The following is a 21,553-nucleotide window of genomic DNA, read 5'->3' on the forward strand; positions in this document are numbered from 1 at the left end:
TAGTGATTACCTTAGTAAATACCTTGTAGGCAACGGACAGTAAACTGATCGGTTTGTAATTCTTCAAATCATTGACGTCTCCTTTATTAAGAATTAAGATAATGTTAGCGTTCTCCAAGCGTCTGGCACTCTCGAGGTCACAAGGCATTGTGTATACAGGGCGGCTAGTTTTACGCGAAGCATACTACTTTAGCTACCACTTCAGCCCTTCACCGTGGTTATGCGCCTCCAAATCACGTGATACATGACGTCACACCACGTGACACGTTGACGTCACGACACTGGAGAAACGGGGGCCCACCTCGCGCCGTCGCTGTGGTTGTGCGCCTCCAAATCACGTGATACATGACGTCACACCACGTGACACGATAATGCCACCCCACGTGACACGACGACGTCACGACAGTGGCGAAACGGGGGCCCACCACGCGCCGTCGCTGTGGTTGTGCGCCTACAAATCACGTGATACATGGCGTCACACCACGTGACACGATGATGTCACCACAGTGGAGAAACGGGGACCACCTCGCGCCGTCGCTGTGGTTGTGCGCCTCCAAATTACGCGACACGATGATGCTTCGCATTCTCCAGGCTTAACCAAGTTAAGCCTCAGCCATTTTTTTAGCACCATCTCTCCTCCGTCCTTCAACAAATCTGCTGTTACCTGATCCTCACCAGCTGCTTTCCCCCTTTGCATTGCTCCTAAGGCTTTCTTCACTTCTTCCTTCGTTACTGGCAGGATGTCCCATTGCTGTGCTCGACTCCCTCCCTCAGTAACTTGATGATTACATTCGCTACTGTATAGATTTGTGTAGAACTCTCCGGCTACTTGAACTATTTTATCCATATTGTTAATGACATTGCCCTCTTTGTCTCTTAGCGCATACATCTGATTTTTACCTTTGACTAGTTTTCTGATCACTGCTGTTAGGCTACCTCCGTTCTTTAGAGCATACTCGATTTTTTCCATGTTAAACTTCCCTATGTAGGCTACCTTGCGCTTATTTATTAACTTCGATAGCTCTGCTAGTTCTCTTCTGCCTGTGGAGTTAGATGTCTTCATTCTTTGGCGCTTCCTGAGAGATCTTTGGTCTTCTGAGATAGCTTACCGGTATCCTGTCGAACCATCCTGCCACCTACATCTGTGCCGCACTCTGTATCGATAGCTATGAGATTATCATTCATTGTTTCAACACTACGGTCGTCTTCTTCAGTTAAACCGGAAAATCTGTTCTGCAGCGACTTCCGGACTTCCTCTACCTTCCCTCTTAACGCTAACTCACTAATTGCCTTCCGCTTCACTGGTTTCCTCCGTTCCCTCTTCAAATCTAAGCTAACACGAGACCTTGCCATTCTGCGGTGGCTACAACGGACCTTTCCGAGGACATCCACATCCTCTACAATGCGAGGGTGAGCGCAGAGTGTGAGGTTTATTTCATTTTTAGTCTCACCATTGTGGCTCTTCCACGTCCACTTCCTGTTTACTGGTTTGCGGAGGAAGGTATTCATGATCCGTAAATAATTTCTATCTGCGAACTCTACTAATAACTCTCCCCTACTATTCCTAGAACCCATGCCATAGTCACCTACCGCCTGGTCAGCAGCCTGCATTTTACCTATACCTCGCATTAAAGTCGCCCGTCAGTACAGTATACTTTGATTTTACTTTGGTAATTGCCGATTCCACATCCTCATAGAAGCTTTCAACTATTTGGTCATCATGGCCTGATGTAGGCGTGTAGGCCTGCACCACCTTCAGCTTGTACACCTTATTAAGCCTAAATACGATAGCTGCGACACTCTCGTTAATACTGTGAAAGTCTGCTATGTTGCTAGCTATATTCTGATTTATGAGGAATCCCATACCGATTTCTCGTCTATCTGCTAATGCACGATAGCACAGTACGTGCCCGTCCTTATAGTACTGTATGCGCATCATCTACTATTACGCATCTACTACTATACGCATCATTTACTATTTATTTATTTATTTATTTATTTATTATACCCTCAGGGTACAAATGTAGATTATAGAGGGGAGGGGCGGATGCAGAGGAATACACATTGTACACAAAAAGTTATTACCAAAAAATATACACAATCTCTGTAAAACCGGTACAAAAACAAAAGTAAGCATACAAAAAGAATGAAAAAGAACAAAGGTACAAAGAGTAAATTACGAAATTGGTAACGGTGTTAATAAATACAGAAACATATGAGAAAGAAAACAAATATTAAACAAGAAACGCAGTTCCTAAAAAACAAACAGCTGTAATGGAAATAGGAACGCATCTATGAACGCCATGATGGTGATATGAGCACTAGCTATGAAAAGAAATTTTGTCCGATTTAAAGTTCTCAATTTCAGATATGCTTGTTAGTGATGCTGGTAGGTTATTCCAGTCATTGCTTGTCCGAGGAATCAACGAGTATGAATATGCAAGCGTATTTGAGTGTGGAATATGTACATTTTTGCTGTGGTCACGGCAAGTTGAAATGTATGACGGTGGTTGAACCCAAAGATAGCGCAAGGTTGTGTTATGGTGGTATATTTTATGAAAGAGAGACAGGCGAGACAGCTTTCTTCGGGTCGATAAAAGTGGTAGTTGTAAGTAGGTTTTCATATTAGTAACACTAGCGGTCCTTTGGTAGTTGTTTAAGATGAACCGGGCTGAGCGATTTTGTATTGCCTCAAGAGAATGTGTGAGTGTTACGTGACCGGGATCCCAGACAGATGACGCGTATTCAAGTTGTGGACGAATGTAAGTTGTGTACAATAATAATTTTAATGATGATGGTGCAAGGCGGAAATTACGGAGTATATATCCAAGGGTGCTACTGGCTTTAGAAGTGAAGATGTGGGACTTATGTGGTTAATGCGAGATACCCTCATTGATTTGCATTTGTTAATATTTAATTGCATACACTATGTATTACACCATTCCACAATAATATTGAGGTCATTCTGAATTAATAAAGCATCTGAAGCATCAGTTAGTTTTCGGTATAAAACACAGTCGTCTGCAAAAAGACAAATTTTGGAAGAAACGTGAGAAGGTAAGTCATTTATGTAAATCAGGAATAAGAGAGGACCTAGAACCGACCCTTGCGGAACGCCGGATTGAACTCGGGCCGAGGGTGAGTCCACTTCATTAGGGGTTACAAACTGAACGCGGGATGTGAGAAAAGCATTAATCCAGTCAATTATTGCAGAGTCTATGTTTAGGAAGCTTAGTTTATGAAGAAGTAGTGCATGGTATGTATGGTTCACTCTGTCAAAAGCTTTAGAAAAATCGAGGAATATGCAATCAATTGAAAAACCACAGTCTATATGGGCATGCAAATCATTAGTGAAAGACGTTACTTCAGTTTCACAAGAGAAATTTTGCGGAATCCATGCTGCACACTGGAAATAAAGTTATCTTCAAGAAAGTTAACTAGGTGTGTGTATATTGCCACGTATCATTGTAGTGTTGCTTCGTTCCCGCTCGAGGCTGCAGGAAAGGGTTATCACTTTTGTTCGTGACGCGAGAAGCGACCAGACTAATCTCGATTCATCACAGCCATGCCGAGCTGCATCTACGTGTTTCCAGATTACTATAGATGATCGCGACCTGTTGTCTGGAAGTTGCCTCGCCTGCTTTAAATTGAGCGATGCCGCGAGCAGCGGACATTCGTAGTTCGACGACCGACGAGCACGTTTGTTGCTTACGCCGCCGCCGAGTGATTCAGTTCTTTTGCGGGAAGAAGTCAGCCCAAATAAAGAACTGAATCACTCGGCGGCGGCGTAAGCAACAAACGTGAGCCTCGGTCGTCGAACAACGAATGCCCGCTGCTCGTGACAGATGTCACGTTGTATTGACGGCAGTCTAGCGGTCAGGAAGACACCAACCAGTCTTGGAAACGAAGCTGTTTATTTGGGCTGACTTGCGCCCGCAAAGGAACTGAATCACTCGGCGGCGGCGTAAGCAACAAACGTGAGCCTCGGTCGTCGAACAACGAATGCCCGCTGCTCGTGACAGATGTCACGTTGTAGTGACGGCAGTCTAGCGGTCAGGAAGACACCAACCAGTCTTGGAAACGAAGCTGTTTATTTGGGCTGACTTGCGCCCGCAAAGGAACTGAATCACTCGGCGGCGGCGTAAGCAACAAACGTGAGCGTCGGTCGTCGAACAACGAATGCCCGCTGCTCGTGACAGATGTCACGTTGTAGTGACGGCAGTCTAGCGGTCAGGAAGACACCAACCAGTCTTGGAAACGAAGCTGTTTATTTGGGCTGACTTGCGCCCGCAAAGGAACTGAATCACTCGGCGGCGGCGTAAGCAACAAACGTGAGCGTCGGTCGTCGAACTACGAATGCCCGCTGCTCGTGGCATCGTTCAATTTAAAGCCGGCAAGGAAACTTCCAGATAACAGGTCGCGATCATCTAGAGTAATCTGGAAACACGTAGAGGCAGCTCGGCATGGCTGTGATCAATCGAGATTAGTCCGGTCGCTTCTCGCGTCACAAACAAAAATGATAACACCCCTTTCCTGCGGCCTTGCGCGAACGAACGGACACTACAATGATACGTGGCAATATGCTGCCCTGCAGGAGCTGCCTAGCTGGCTGCCCTCTCTGGATGCATGTGTGTGACTCCCAGACTTTAATGTTTTGGGAGGTGGGGTTATGGTGGCCTGGAATTTGCGTGCCGTATGCATGCGTAAATTTTTCTTTTCAGCACTATTTTCATGTCATAAAAAAAGCTACGCTAACGCCTCAGCCAACATGCCTCGTGTTAAAGTGCACCACACTCTCGCGCTGTGCATTGGAGAGCGTCGCGTTCGTCAACTTCCATCTGCTCCGTCCCGCAACACTGCCTGCTCACCGTCGTCTTCTACGCAGCACAAAACCGTGTTTTTACTCCTATTCAATTGTAGTAAACATTCTCTGTAGTTTTCATAAAAGAAAGTGCGCATAACTGGCTCCCTGGGTCAGTGGACGCCCGAATCGCGCGGATAGGTACGGGGGGTGATGAGAGAGAGATATGAGCTGCATGCGTTAGTGTTAGTGCTGACAACGTTGTGGCACACATGGGACTGCAGCAATAAGCCACAGCGTTGATTGGGTAAGCAAACTCTCGCGATCAACCATAAACTGCCAGCTGCCAGGGTGGCACGGTAGGGGCGCTGCCTGTCCAGTTTCCGAAACGCACTCAACGTTGCAGACCGCTTATAGTTGCCGGATACGCCATGGCTTTCGCTCTCCGACCGGATTCACCAGTAGGTGAACCGCACCTAATTTTCTCTCCCGGTATGATGGCTAATGGTACAAAAAAGGGGAAAATGTTGCATAATTGCAATGAAATCGTTTTACTGGTCAATCTCGCCTTCGCGCACGAAGGAGAGAGTTGGTTTTACATGCACAGAATGAAAAGTTCCAACCTGAAGAAACCCGTGAAAACTTAACATGCATCTGCAAAAATTATCAGTCTTCCAGCCCCTCAAATGTTTAAGAGGGCTAACTGCGGAGCTAGTTGGTTTTCAGGCATAATAAATTATTTTTATCGCAACGGGGAAACAACACAAGAAAGACGACCGCACGGGCGCTTACTCTAACTGTTTAATCAAGAGACTGCGTACGAAATATATAGCCCTCCCAGCGCACGCGCACGCGTACAAGGCACCCAGACACACAAAGCATCATTCTTATCACAGTAGGCACGACAAAAATTTTTGCTGAGCTTCATATAGAAAAACAGAAGTGTCACTAACACACCTCAGACCCGCATTTTTTATATGAAAGAAATTGACATTAAAAAAATTTTGGTCGCGCCTACTGTGATAAGATCGGTGCATGGTGTGTCTGGGTGCCTTGTACGCGTGCAGACACGCTGGGAGGGCTATATATTTCGTATGCTGTGTCTTGATTAAACACTTAATTGGAGTAAGCGCCCGTGTTGTCGTCTCTCTTGTGTCGTGTCCCCGTTGCGCTAAAAATTATTTATTATGGCTCATACGTTTGCACTACACCCAACGAGTTTATCAATCTTTCCCATGTGTGCAGCACCCAGGAGGCCGAGCAGGCAGCGTCCTTCAAGCTGCCGGCGGTGCGCAGCTTCACACGCCTCGCCACCAGTCTGGAGTCGCTGGACACGCTGCCCGAGGTAACTGTCGCCACCGGAGGCAGGGAGCAGCACCACGTGGGAGGCCTCGAGTCGCTCGTCAACTTCGTGCACATGAAGCCCATGAACTGCGCTAGTCAGAGGTACGCAACCACTCTTCTTCCCCTCTAGTGGGACAACATTAAAGGACCCCGTTCGCCAGGGAATCCGCGCTCTGAGCGAGGACTCACGGGTGGCAGGTGGCCCGAAAAGAAAGTATTAGGCCACGTCACCTTCAGGCTTCATCAGAACCTGCCCACCGTGGCAGTTGAATGAACCACTGGCCGCTCGGGAAAAGCAAGCTGGGTCGCAAAAGCCTCACGGGTGGCGGCATCGGCCATCGCGTAACCGCTCCACCACCCCAGGCAGCACAACACCATTGGTCGAACGGCGGGCAACTGTTGGAAAAAATTAGCACGAACATCGGTCTTGCACTGGCATTTGGGCCGAGCGCTACCATTTTGACACATTGGCCCTACTTTCATGCCCAGTTAGGGCCGACGTTCGGCTGATCGAGCGACCAACGCAGGCCCGGCGTTCGTGCTGCAGCCTGGGCCATTAAAGGTCTCATACTGGAATCCAACTTTCGAATAATATTATCCAGCTTTCTAATAATGGTATCCAGCTTTCTAGCACTTCCACATGCAATATGGCCCACTCGCCAGTGACAGGCACTGTGGATGTACCATTCTACCTTGCAAATATTCGTAAACGAGGGTGCCAAAGAATTCGTGAAAAAAGACCCGTTTATTGCGACGAATTAAAAGTGTCACGCTTGTAGCGAACGCAGGACGGCTTGCGCTGCCACCAGCCCAGCAGCGACTCTTCTGGAGTAAAGAAAGAGGGGCCAAGAGCATGGTGGCAGAGGCTCTGGGAAAATCATTTATTTTCAAGTTTGGTGCGTGACGATCATTCAGGTTGGACAACGCAGCGCGGCAAGGTGTTGTGGCACGGCTAAGGCATCCATAAAGAGCTTAACGGAGCTCTCCTCCAGGAAGCTGTTCGGTGATATCCGCAGTAATCGCTGCAAGCCTCTTGAAAGAGGACTGTTGCATTGCATTCAAACAAATTCATCGTCCAGCTCTTGCCGATGACCTCACGATGTGTCGAGCCTTCAAAGAGATGCACGATGTCATGATAAGCCTAATTATGGCCGTCACAATACAAAAACAAATTATTAAATAACACTGAATTTTGTGAGACGCAGTCTGCGTGAAGACACGAGCAACATATTTTTTAGGATAATTTCAATTTATGCTTAGAACAAACACCACTTTTGCTGCATAAAGCGGAATTTTTTATTTTAACTTGCCTTCTTCCAAAAGGATCATTTTTATTTTAATGCGCCGTGTCGCACTCCCCGTAAATATACTCAATGCGGCAAAAGCAAATTAATATGATACTGAAAGCAGGTTCATGTATTGTTTTCTTTTAATATCATAACTCCTATTGTGACCTAATTTTTTTTATTCAAGTAAAGAAGCGCAGGTTGTAGCATCCCTTCTACATGGACGTGAAAACAACATTTTGGATCAGTTTTTTTTTAAATAGGGTTAAAGATACAGCTTGCGATTTTTTGCAGAATACGCTGAACGCAAGAAACTCAGGGCACTTTATTCTTTAATCTAGCAGTTTATCAGTTTTTAGCTGTTTAGCAGTCACTTCGCATGCATGCAATATGGATTCCAATGGGACCAGAAAACCACACAAAAGCACATGTCTGATAGTCCAAAGTAATGCCCTTTTTTCACTGAGAGACAGCTTAGGCAAAAGCTTTAGCCAGAAATTGCGGATTTTCTATTGCGCTTGCAAGTGTGGAAGCCACAGCGAAACAGTACGGAATATTACACATATCCTTACCGACTGGTCCGTAGTGGAAAATTAATTAAGCGGTTCTGATTCCTCTCGTGCATAAGTGCTAAATGACAAACGTATTCCCGAAAGCATCCAATCTCAGGTCACAAGAGTTCAAACCCGGTGTTAGACAAATTAGTAACTGTTTGGTGAATTCATCTCACCAAAGACGAAATATCAAATTCTTACCATTCGGGCACATTTACACTGCGCACGACGTCAAGGAAGGCATTTCGCAATGAGAGTAGGTACGCAGAAGTCGTCGTGTTTTGGCTCGTTCTCTTTTTCTGCCGGAAAAATAAGGCCGCATGTAGTCAAAGCAACATTTACTCCCAAAACGACATTGGCTTTCAGACGTACATCAAGATAAAAAAATTTCAGTGCTTACAAATAATATTTTGCACACACTATAAACGGTGCCAGCTCGAGTGTGCATGCTTTTCGTCGCGCTGGTTGTGTGTTTGGGCGCCGCCGTTTCAGCCAAGGCAAGACGCGTCTAGGATGTGTCATTGTGATGGATCGCGCTGTTCCAAGACGATTGGCAGGGAGACGATGGTAGGGCAGAGGGGGTTGGCCGGAGGGGGGAGAATCATTATCCTTTAAACAGGTTTTATGGTCACGAAAAAAAGCCTCCAGCTGAAAGGTGGCGAACGGGAGATCGCAGGAGGATGCACGGACAGCGTAGCGCGTAGCTGCACGCGAGGGAAAACAGCTTCGAGAAAGTGACCAAAATAAAAATGGTAGCGCTTCGCGGGATGGGGGCTAGCAAGCTTTAGGAGATGTTGGGTTAGCGCGCTACCTGAAAAAAATCGCGGCTGGGGGAAAAAGTGGGGAGATATTGGACTTGAAAGAGAGAGGGGACGGGGCCAAAACATCTGAAAACTGTTTGGAATTTTTGGGGAATGAGTCACAGGCAGTACAGAGCGCAATATCTGTAAGAAACAAGTGGATGGGAATGGAAGCGTCATAGTATTGTTACAAACCGCTGCAAAGGCATAATGTTCGCCGCCCGAAAACTTTGATGTGAAAAACATAGAGCGTCAAGATGGATTTCGCCAAAACGACTTCAGACACTCGCGTATTTTGTGGGGCCGCCTGATATGGCTTGTGTTAGTTCAAGATGGCTTAAAATATTACGATAAAATAACGAAATATAAAGCAATAATATATTATGCAAGCAGAATGCGTGCTCTTTCATAATTTTGTGTACCGTACTTGCGCCGAACACGCTAGCTTAACATGCGTCAAACACCAATTGTCAGTCCATTTATTTGTTGGTCGTCGAAGAATCCTCAAATTCTTTGTTGGTGTGCAAGTTTCACGCAAAAAAAGCAAATCAAGCAAAAGCATGTTGAATTATGGTTCGCAACTACGCCCGGTGGTTTTCACCAATAAAGGTGACGTTCGAAAGGAAACAAAAACTTGCGAGTAAACAAGCTAAACAACAAGGCAAAAGCTTAACAACTAAACAAGGCAAGAGCCATATAGCCTCCGTTGTAAATTACGCAACAGAATAATAAAATGCAGAAAAACCACAATATCTAACATTGTGATTTCCAGAAAAAGACGCACAGAGCAAATCAGAAAACTCGGGAAAGGCGCGATCGCAGTGCAAGACGAAGAGAAGCGTAGGAATCTCTTAGCGCGAGTCCGCGTGCGTTTATGAAGCACCGGCCTAATACTTCATGTGCGCAACGCATGATTCAAAATTACGAGGCGACTGTTTCATTTCTGGATGTTGCTTAAACGGCGCACAAAGTACGTTTAGCGAATGCATTTGCACTAAGCTAATACGTTTGAATCGCGATCTCCATGAAGCAGACGCGCACTGCGCACTGCGGCAGGGAATTCCTAGAGCGAATCAAAGAAAGTGATTTTTTAATTAAAAAATCTAAAGAAATGAAACTTATTTGATTTTTGTAGGCGCCTTTGGGCTGGTTTCTAAACACTCGCTCGAGCAGAGCGTGCAAAAACGCCTTCAAATGCATACTGTTCCATGACAATTAGGCGGGTCATTATGCCCAGAAATCCAACAAAGGCAACAGCGTGAGCTCTGTCTGTGCACTTCTCAAACAAGGAATATATTTTGTTGATTAGTGGCTAGGCCAGGCCATATATTATTGTAGCATCATCAAGCACGCGTGATGCAGTGTTATCAAGCACGCGTGCTGAGGTATAGCATGAGCAGGATGGTTCACACGTGTCGCATTCTTGCTTATCAGGACCAGTCATCTGACCTTGGCTGTGTCGTTATAAAGCCAGTAACACCAAGCAATAAACGACGTTCTTTCTTTGTTCCATACACCGGCTACGTTCCGTTACTTCAGTGGCGACGAGGGTGCGATAGCTGAGCGATGACAGCCTGACCACCCGAGTTCGCCGACACAACCAGTAGCTGGACCACTTACCGTGTTCGCTTGGAGGCCTTCTTTGAGGGTCACGGCATCACAGATTCAGGGAAAGCGACGTGTCACAAGTGCGGCAGAAAGGGACACCTGGCAAGAATGTGCTCCAGTGGTCGCGCTAGCCTCTCAAGAACTTACCCGGTGAAGGAGTGATGCAAGCGGAGAAGAAATGCTCTAAGCTTTGGTGTCTCACAGCTACAGTAGTAACCAGTCCGCACGCCCATTCGAAAGGGATTTCATCTAGGAAGGCCGGAACCTGCGCGTGCTGGTGGATACAGGGTTCACTGTCAGCGTCATTCCAAGAAGGGTATTCGAGAACCATCGCTAATGGTGGCCGGCACTGCAGAAGACTTCACTACGCCTGACGGGCTTCCTGGGGCCGCTGCCGGTCTTTGGCCGGGTGGCCATGAAAGTCCAATGCCGCAACACTCAAGTGGACAGCTCGGTCGTAGTACTGGATTGCGACGGTCCTCTATTGTGCGGCCGGTACACCATCCAAGCCTTCCGGAATGCTGGCATGGCACTATTGGAAGAATGCAAGTCGCAGAACATACATGTGGTTCACGGTGACACAGAGACAATGAAACTTCTGGCAGAATTTTCGGACATTTTCAAGGAGAAGTTGGGTTGTTGTAAGGGACCGCCCGTGAAATTTCACAAAAAAGAGGCCGCTGTACCACGCTTTTTCAAGGCTCGACCAGTGCCCTATGCGCTTAGGGAAAAAGTGTCTGCGGAAATCGACCGCCAAGTACAGGAAGGAGGGCTTGCACCAGTGAGAGTTTCCGAGTAAGTTACGCCCGTCGCGCCCGTACTGAAACGAAACGGTGATGTTCTGCTCTGCGGCGACTTCAAGCTAACAGTGAATCCAGCGATACATCTGGAGCAGTACTCGTTGCCGAAAATTAAGGACATCTTCGCATCTCTGTATGGGGGCGAGGTGTTCACCACTTTGGATTTACGACACGCGTATGATCAACTTCCACTGGACGATGAGGCACGAACAATGGCCGTGTTGAACACACACAAAGGGTTGTTCGCACACAACCGCCTCGCTTTCGGCATCGCATCGGCTCCAGCATTGTTCCAGCATTGTCACGTTGTAGTGACTGCAGTCCAGCGGTCAGGAAGACACCAGAAATACTTGCAAACGAAGCTCTTTATTTGGGCTGACTTGCGCCCTCAAAAGAACTGAATCACTCGGCGGCGGCGTAAGCAACAGGCGTGCTCGACGGTCGTCGAACTACGAATGTCCGCCGCTCGCGGCATCGCTCAATTTAAAGGCGGCAAGGAAACTTCCAGATAACAGGACAAGATCATCTACAGTAATCTAGAAAAACCTAGATGCAGCCCTTCATGGCTGCGATCAATCGAGATTAGTCTGGTCGCTTCTCGCGCCACGAACAAAAGTGATAACAACCCTTTCCTGCAGCCTTGAGCGTGAACGAACAAACACTACAATGATACGTGGCATTACCCCCCTTCCAAAGAAGCATCGTCTCGATGCTTTAAAATGAAAATAAACACGGAGAATGAAACTTCGAGTCCTTCAGCGTTCATAATATGGCTTCAGGCGTACGACATGTACGACTTCCGGGCGTGGGCGGCGTCGCTGAGATGCTGTCGTGCCGTCGGGGATGACTTCATAGTCGAGGTCACCGATGCGACGAAGAACCCTGTACGGGCCAAAGTAGCGTCGCAGCAACTTTTCGCTCAATCCGCGGCGGCGAACTGGCGTCCATATCCAAACCCGATCACCTGGCTTGTAATGCGTGTCTCGTCGGCGCAGATTGTAGCGTCGGGCGTCGGTGTGCTGCTGGTCTTGAATGCGAAGCCGTGCAAGTCTTCGGGCTTCCTCGGCGCGATGAAGGTAGGCGGCGACGTCGAGGTTGTCTTCGTCGGAAACGTGCGGGAGCATTGCGTCGAGTGTTGTTGTGGGCTTCCTGCCGTATACCAGCTGGAATGGAGTAAACCTGGTTGTCTCCTGGGTGGCAGTATTATAGGCGAAGATCACGTAGGGCAGAATAGAGTCCCATGTCTTGTGTTCGGCGTCGATGAACATGGAGAGCATGTCTGCGATGGTCTTGTTCAGACGCTCTGTGAGTCCGTTGGTTTGCGGATGATAGGCAGTTGTCCTCCGATGACTTGTCTGGCTGTACTTTAAAATGGCTTGCGTCAGTTCCGCTGTAAATGCTGTTCCTCTGTCTGTGATTAGTACTTCGGGTGCGCCGTGTCGGAGGAGAATTTGTTCGACAAAAAATTTTGCAACTTCTGTTGCGGTACCACTAGGCAACGCTTTTGCTTCGGCGTAGCGGGTCATGTAGTCGGTGGCCACGATGATCCACTTGTTACCTGATGATGAAGTAGGAAAGGGGCCGAGTAGGTCCATCCCGATTTGCTGAAAGGGTTTAGTTGGCGGTGGTATGGGGTTCAGGGGTCCGGCTCGTCTAGTCGGAGGCGTTTTGCGTCGTTGACACTCACGGCACGTTTTCACGTAATGCGAAACGTCGGTAGCTAGCCGCGGCCAATAGTACTTCTCCTGGATGCGGTGCAACGTGCGAGCAATCCCGAGATGCCCTGCAGTCGGCTCATCATGACATGCCTGCATAATTTCTTGCCTGAGATTTTTGGGCAAGACAAGAAGATGCACTGTCCTGTTGGGCGCGAAGTTCTTCTTCAGAAGGACATTATTGTGAAGGACGAAGGACGACAGTTGGCGCTTGAACCCTCGGGGAGGCGATGCGGTTTTGCCTTGCAGATAATCAACCAGGCTTTGCAACTCAGGATCCGAGCACTGCTGCTGCGCGAAACTGCTCGCGCTTACCGGTCCTAAGAAAGCGTCGTCGTCTTCCTCTTCCGGTGCTGCGTCGACGGGGGCTCGCGACAAGCAGTCTGCGTCGGAATGCTTGCGGCCAGATTTGTAGACTACAGTTATGTCGAATTCTTGAAGGCGCAGGCTCCAACGAGCAAGGCGGCCGGAGGGATCTTTCAAATTGGCTAGCCAGCACAGAGCATGGTGATCGCTCACAATCTTGAATGGTCGTCCGTACAGGTAGGGGCGAAATTTCGACGTGGCCCAAATAATGGCGAGACATTCTTTCTCGGTGGTCGAGTAGTTGGCCTCGGCTTTCGACAGTGAACGGCTAGCGTACGCGATAACCTTCTCTTGTCTGCCATTTTTCTGAACGAGGACCGCTCCTAAGCCCACACTGCTTGCATCGGTATGAACTTCGGTTTCGGCGTTTTCATCAAAGTGCCCGAGCACAGGAGGGGACTGTAAGCGGCGCTTCAGTTCGTTGAAAGCTTCCTCTTGCGACCTTTCCCATTTAAAAGGCACGTCAGCCTTGGTAAGTTGGGTCAAAGGTTCAGCGATGCGCGAAAAGTTCTTGACGAATCGCCGGTAATAAGCGCATAATCCAAGGAATCTGCGTATAGCCTTCTTGTCATTAGGCTGTGGAAACTCTGCGATCGCAGCCGTCTTCTTGGGGTCTGGGCGAACTCCATCCTTGCTTACGACGTGACCAAGGAACAGCAGCTCCTCGTAAGCGAAGTGGCACTTCTCTCGTTTCAGTGTCAGGCCTGAAGACTTGATCGTTTCCAGCACTATTCGAAGCCTTCTGAGGTGGTCTTCAAAGCTTGAGGAGAAGACAACAACGTCATCTAAGTAGACTAGGCAAATCTGCCATTTCAAGCCTGCGAGCACCGTATCCATTACTCGCTGGAACGTCGCTGGGGCAGAGCAGAGGCCGAATGGCATCACCTTGAACTCGAAGAGTCCGTCTGGCGTGATGAACGCAGTCTTCTCGCGATCTCTTTCGTCGACTTCAATTTGCCAGTAGCCGCTCTTCATGTCCATCGATGAGAAGTACTTAGCGTTGCACAGCCGGTCCAGTGTATCGTCGATGCGGGGGAGGGGGTAGACATCCTTCTTCGTAATGTTGTTCAGGCGGCGGTAATCGACGCAAAAGCGAAGGGTGCCGTCTTTCTTTTTCACTAGGACGACCGGTGCTGCCCAGGGGCTCCTCGATGGCTGGATGACGTCGTCACGAAGCATTTCCTCAACTTGCTTGCGGATAGCTTGGCGTTCTAACGGCGATACGCGGTAGGGGCTCTGTCGCAGTGGTCGTGCGTGTTCGTCTGTGACAATGCGGTGCTTGGCAAGCCGGGTTCGTCGCACATTCGATGCTGATGAGAAGCAATCGGTGTACCTTTGAAGAAGACTGCGTATTTGCTCTTGTCTGCTCCGGGGTAATGCTGGGTTGATGTCGAACGTGGGTTGATGGCCTTGTTCAGATAGTTCTGCAGGTTGGTCGGGTAGGGCAAATACGTCTCTGATGTCTGCCAGCTCGTCGAGGAAAGCGATAGTCGTACCTTTGTTTAGATGCCGGTATTCTTCGGTGAAGTTGGTTAGCAACACCTGGGCTCGGCCATTTCGGATTTCGGCGACTCCCCTCGCGACGCCCAATCCTCGATCCAGGAGTAACTGGGTGTTCCCCTCGATAACACCTTCGGCATTTTCGATGTCTCCAGTACCTATGCCGACGAGAACACTTGATCGGGGCGGCACGCTCAATGCTTCATCGAGGACGTTTAAGGCAACGTGATGAGTCGCGCTCGTCGCAACAGGTATGGCTTTTTCCGTGGAAAGCTTGATCGACTTAGATCGAAGGTCGATGATCGCCCGATGTTCGTTCAGGAAGTCCATTCCCAAAATCACGTCTCTCGAGCATTGCTGTAGGATCAGGAAGGTTGTCGCATAGGTTCTCCCATTTACAGTAACTCTCGCGGTGCAGCGTCCTGACGGCGTAATCAGGTTGCCACCTGCGGTGCGGATCAGCGGGCCATCCCAGGTTGTTGTCACCTTCCTGAGTCGGACAGCGAGTGGGCCACTCATGACAGAGTAGTCAGCTCCCGTGTCCACCAAGGCAGTAACCGCGTGACCGTCGACCGTAACTTCAAGGTCACTTGTTCGCGTTCTGGTATTGTACGTTGTCTTCGGTGTCCGATCTCGGCTTCGTCGAGTAGTGAGGCTGCGGTGGGCGTACTGCGACGTTATTTCACTTGGCAGCGGTAAAAGCTTCAAGTCTGGCCGCGTCGTCGTCGGTGTCGTCGTCGTCGGCGTTATCGTCGTCGGTGTTGTCGTCGTCGGTGTTGTCGTCGTCGGTGTTGTCGTCGTCGGTGTTGTCGTCGTAGTTGAGGCATGGTCTTGAGTACTCGTCGATGGAGGATCTTTGTCATTGCGCTTAGAAGCAACCTCACCTCCAGAGGCTGCTTTATTTAGTTTAACCTTCGTGGGCTGGGGGAGCGTCCACGCACGGCGTAACCTCGGCTAGGAGAAACAAAGCGCGGGGACGATGGCGACGGGGAACGTGATAGGCGGCTCGGCGATGAGTATTCTTTCCGACGTAAAAACTCCTCGATTTCGGCTGGTCGCTGGCCGGGTCGGGGTCGTGGAGCGTCGTAAGAGAACCCTCGGATGCCCAGTCTTCTGTATGGGCAGTGCCGGAGGACGTGACCGGCTTCGCCACAGTGGAAGCATAGTGGGCGGCGTTGGTCGGGAGTTCTCCACTCGTCGCATTTCCTCGGCTGCGCGCGTCGCTCGTAGGACGGGCGGGTTGGGGCGAGTGGGCGGCGGTCCAACGCAGCTGGCTGAGGGCGATAGGGGCTTGGGTCCCGTCGTCGAGGTGCAGGACGGCGCACAGCTGCGGCGTAAGTCATGGCTGGGGGCTGCAGAGGCTGCGTGGGTGTCGGCGTCACACCCAAGGCCTGTTGAACCTCGTCCCGGATGACGTCAGTGAGCGATGAAAGTTGCGGCTGCGTTCCCGTTGGCAGCAACCGTCGGAGCTCCTCTCGCACAACTTCACGTATAACCTCCCGCAGGTTATCATTGTTAGCGGTGTCCATGCAGCTTACTGACAAAAAGCGCTGCTGGCGGTCATACTGGCGGGCTCGGGCGTCGAGAGTTTTCTCCATTGTGGATGCCTCTTCTACGAATTCAGCGACGGTTTTCGGTGGGTTGCGAACGAGGCCGGCAAATAGTTGCTCTTTAACTCCTCGCATAAGCAACTTCACCTTCTCTTCTTCCTTCATGTTCATGTCGGCACGCCGGAAGAGACGCTTCATCTCCTCAGTATACACTGCAACGGTCTCGTTTGGGTGTTGTATGCGAGACTGTAGCAGCTGCTGGGCTCTCTCCTTTCGCACGACGTTTGTGAAGGTCTTCAGAAGCTGTTCCTTGAAGGTTTCCCAGTTGGCAAGGCTGGCTTCCTCATTCTCGAACCAGACTCTTGCTGGTCCCTCCAGGGCGAAGAAGACGTACCTAAATTTCATGGCGTCGTCCCAGTTGTTGAAGACAGCCACACGGTCGAACTGCTCCAGCCATTCCTCGGGGTCGGCGCCAGGCGAAGCGTCGAAGGTTGGTGGCACCCGGGGCTGCTGCAGAATGATTGGAGTGGTCGTCTGGGGCAAGGTCATGATGGACGTTGGTACTTGCTTTCGCTTCCGGGTAGGGTCCGGCAGGGTCCCGAACTCAGGTGCGTCCCCTTGCAGGCGTCGGCTTGCGCGGTGGACTGGACTCAAGTCCTGCGGTAGATGACTCAAAGGGCTGGCGTCTCGACTTGTAGGGGGTGTCCGGAACATGGGAGGCTACCCAGCACCTCCACCAGATGTCACGTTGTAGTGACTGCAGTCCAGCGGTCAGGAAGACACCAGAAATACTTGCAAACGAAGCTCTTTATTTGGGCTGACTTGCGCCCTCAAAAGAACTGAATCACTCGGCGGCGGCGTAAGCAACAGGCGTGCTCGACGGTCGTCGAACTACGAATGTCCGCCGCTCGCGGCATCGCTCAATTTAAAGGCGGCAAGGAAACTTCCAGATAACAGGACAAGATCATCTACAGTAATCTAGAAAAACCTAGATGCAGCCCTTCATGGCTGCGATCAATCGAGATTAGTCTGGTCGCTTCTCGCGCCACGAACAAAAGTGATAACAACCCTTTCCTGCAGCCTTGAGCGTGAACGAACAAACACTACAATGATACGTGGCAGCCGCATTGAATCCGTTCTGCAAGGCCTCCCTCGCGTCAAGGTGTACTTGGACGACATCATTATTGCCGAAAAACAGAATGACGACTCAACTCTCCGGCAAGTCTTCGAGCGGCTGCGCGAAAACGGACTGAAGTTGAAACCGTGACAAATGCAGGTTCCGCGAGAAGGAAGTTTCGTTCTTGGGGCCCAAGATCGATGGGACTGGCCTACACCCCACTGAGGATATGGAGGCCATCACCACCGCACCAAGACCGGAGACTGTGAGCCAGCTAAAATCCTTTTTGGGATTGATCACATATTACGCCAAGTTTTTACCCAACCTTTCAACCACACTGGTTCCACTCTACAGGCTGTTGACTAAAGGAGCGCAATGGCAATGGAGAGCCGAACACGAGGAAGCCTTCCAGGCAGCCAAGCGCGAAATGATAGAAGCGGAACTTCTCGTGCACTACGACCCCGAAAAGCCGCTGCGGCTTGAATGCGACGCTTCGCCAGTGGGGGACGGCGCGGTCCTGTCACACCGAATTGGAAACAGGAACTACCCCATATCGTTCCGTTCGAGAGCACTGACACCGGCTGAGCGGAATTATTCGCAATTCGAGAAAGAAACGTTGGCCTTGGTGTTCGGCGTCACCAAGTTTCGGGACTACTTGTTGGCGAAGCATTTTACTCTGGTGACGGTTCATAAGCCACTGACAGGACTGTTCCACCCGGATAGGCCGATTCCGCACATGGCCAGAGGAAGAATTCAGCGGTGGGCATTGCTACTGTCGGCTCACCATTATGATCTCGAGTACCGCCCAGGACAGCAAAATGCTAACGCAGACGCTCTCAGTCGCCTACCATTGCCGTGCTTGGGTGACCGAGGAGGCCAAGAGCCCATGGAGTACGTGCTGTATACGCGGAGTCTAGATTCCATGGCCCTTTCCGCTAAGGAAATAGCAGAGCTAAGCCGCTCGGACGAGGCGCTCCGTCAGTTCAGGGAGTAGATCTCACGCGGCTGGCCGCGGCACTTATCGGCAGCACAGCAACACCTGATGCCGTACTTTTCTCGCCGTAACGAGCTCGCGGCCAGTCATGACCTGATTTACTGGGGCCATCGCGTAGTGTTGCCGGATGCGGCGCGACGATGCATGCTAAAGGAACTGAACGACAGTCACCCCGGTATCAGTGCCATGAAGCGCACAGCGCGAGCGTTGTTTTGGCATCCCGGATTAGATAGGGACATCGAAGTGCTGGTTCATGGTTGCCCTCAATGTATACAATGCTGGCCCATGCCGGCTGCTGCAGTGCCGTCTCCATGGCCGGCGAGCAACAAACCATGGTACAGGTTGCATATGGATTTTGCGGGCCCCATCAGTGGCTGACAAGTTTTTGTGTTGATTGATGCCGAGACGTAGTGGTTTGAGGCCATACCTTTGAAGACCATCACAGCGGAGACCACCATTCAGGCACTTCAAGCGATTTTCGCACGTTTTCGCCTACAACACTGCTTAGTATCGGAAAACAGACCACAGTTTTCAAGTGCCACCATGTCCAGTTTCTTTCAAGAAAGCCACGTGAAGCACGTAAGAACAGCCCCATACCATCCTCAGTTAAATGGTTTGGCGGAACGGGCCATGCGGACAGTAAAAGAAGGGCTTCGAAAGAATCCGGCAGCACGTTGCAAGAACGACTAATCAAGTTTTATTGCGTTATTCAACGACACCATTGGAGGGAGGAAAGTCGCCAGCAGAACTACTGTTGGGCTTCCGTCCCCGAACCCGGCTGACAGCTTCACTCACAGACACAAAGGTGACAGGAAATGATGGCTCCGGCGAACCTGTGCCAGGGGCAGCAAAAGCACCGACAGTTTCAACCGGGGAGGCATGTATGGTCGCGCCAGTTTCAGTCTGGTCGAAGGTGGATGCCGGGACAGTAGTGTCCACGACTGGAGCACGTATGGTTACAGTGGAAACACCGGAGGGACAGCAGCGGCGCCACGTAGACCAACTCCTGCCACGGCTCGACATAGGGGCGTCACCTAGCAAGCCGAGCCAAGTCCGGACCCACGAAGAAGCTCAGCGTAGCTCCGAGCAGGTAGAAGCTGATCAAGGCCCGGAGGCACGGGAAGTCAGCTCTCAAGCCGAAGACCAACGACCACCACGTCGTTCGACTCGCCTACGGAAGCCTCCGGATCGTCTCGCTTACTCCAGCTTAGGGGGAAGGGTGTAGCATCATCAAGCACGCCTGATGCAGTGTTATCAAGCACGCGTGCAAGGTATAGCATGAGCAGGATGGTTCACACGTGTCGCACTCTTGCTTATCAGGATCAGTCATGTGACCTTGGCTGTGTCGTTATAAAGCCAGTAACACCAAGCAATAAACGTTCATTCTTTGTTACACCCACCGGCTACGTTCCGTTACTTCAATTATTACACGAATCATTACCACTGGGTCACGCCAGCGCGCATTCATTAATTACTATAGTTACGGGACTTTTTAAAAGAAAATTTAGAGATTAGAGAAGCCGCTCCTAGTTATCTAGTATTATCGATAGAATTCTTTACCTTTGTGGTCGTTGGTCTGGATGGTGTCCTTGTCGGTCTTATGCGACAGACCGGTTCCTCTGTGGCGGAATAAGTACAGTCCACTGACCACCACCGAAGTTGTCGTCACTTTTTTGTTCCACTGAAAAACAGTGAAGTAACAAAAATAAAACTCGACGGCAGCACCTATGCAGCGAGCGAATGCGTTTTAAATGCTTCCGAATGCGTCGGGAAATTCTTGTGAAGTGCCGCACAACTCCGTTCGGCCCGAATGCTAGTAGACATGTCGAATACCATTCGGCTCAATGCCACTTAAATGTTCGTGTAGCACAGATGTTGTGACAGAATTGCAGCAGTAGTAGTCGAGCAATAGCACCGCGCTACTAAGACTGCTAGCATGCTATAATGTGTTCCAGGAACCTGTGTTTTGACCTCAAGGATCAGCCTAAAATATCTACTTTGCAACGTATACAAGCCAATTATATTTAACTGAGGTGAGAGAGGTTTATACAGGTCTCACACCTCTAATCGAGAGCTCAAGTGACTTTTTACGAGTTCAAAAAAATTAAAGAAACGGTTGCTCTCTATTGTCGAAATATTGAACATTGCCTTGTCGTGTTAGTAGATGGCGCAAGGTTGACCGCTGTTTGCCAGTTTACTTTTAACATTCAATGAGAGATGGCAATGCTAGGTCAATATAGAGAGCTTTCCTAAATAACCTAGTCAATTTTGGCAAACACTGGGAACACTCTGGCCAACATGACCCGTGATAGCCATGATTTTAAGTTGGCACTACCGACAAAAGCGAACAGCGGAAAAATTCTTGCTAACCTGGCCCATGATAGCCATGATTTTGTGACGGCACAGCCAGTACTGGAAAAGCGATGGACAACCAGGGCCATCACAGGATGCGGTAAAGAGTGGTCGAGCCAATATCAGAAACTCATTGGGAACTCTGGGCCTACTTAAGGCCCACCTAGCTTTCTGTCGCCCCCTACAACGCTTGCCTTCTATTGGAATCCACTCTGTTACTCGTAAGGGCCAGCGGTTGTCTTGGCTTCGCATTGCATGCCTTGCCCAAGCCCATTTCTTCCTCTTCATTTCGACTAGGATGTCATTAAACCGCGTTCGTTCCCTCACCCATTGTGCAGGCTTCCGATCTCTTAATGTTACTCCTAGCATATTTTTTTTGCATAATTCACCGCGTTGTCCTTAACTTAAGCTGAACCCTCTTTGTCACCCTCCACGTTTCTGCCGTATACTTGAGTACCGGGAAGATACAGCTGTTGTATACTTTTCCCTTGAGGGATACTGGTAAATGGCCATTCATGATCTGATATATATTGTTAGAGGTCCTATTTACAAAGGCTATTTACATACGCAGCTCTACCCGAGCCTGGTGCATCAGCGGCAAGCTATCGAACTTCCTCCTTTTTCTGCGTGCCTACTTCGCTGTTCCTCCAGGGTCCATGTGTAGCGCGTGACACTTCCCCGTTCGCAGACGAAGCCCTCTGGGCCAGTCAATCAATCTGGGTCGTCAGAGTGAAAGGACTTCAGTCGTGCGACGTGCACGACTTCA

The 21,553-nt window shown here is 49.8% G+C and overlaps 1 protein-coding gene and 1 pseudogene across 1 annotated transcript in view; both read left to right on the forward strand.

Moving 5' to 3' along the window:
- The window catches only part of LOC149367381 (uncharacterized), a 145,855-nt gene that overhangs the window by 111,727 nt on the left and 12,575 nt on the right, over positions 1-21,553 (forward strand). Inside the window, exon 3 of the mRNA XM_089555430.1 lies at positions 6,047-6,247. Coding sequence (XP_089411556.1) covers positions 6,047-6,247 — 201 coding nt within the window. The remainder of the gene's footprint in view (positions 1-6,046; positions 6,248-21,553) is intronic.
- LOC149367382 (uncharacterized) lies at positions 11,406-19,660 on the forward strand (annotated as a pseudogene).

The sequence above is a fragment of the Amblyomma mixtum genome, chromosome 1 (assembly GCF_055824585.1).
Source record: "Amblyomma mixtum isolate Tamu chromosome 1, ASM5582458v1, whole genome shotgun sequence".
Lineage (NCBI taxonomy): Eukaryota > Metazoa > Arthropoda > Arachnida > Ixodida > Ixodidae > Amblyomma > Amblyomma mixtum.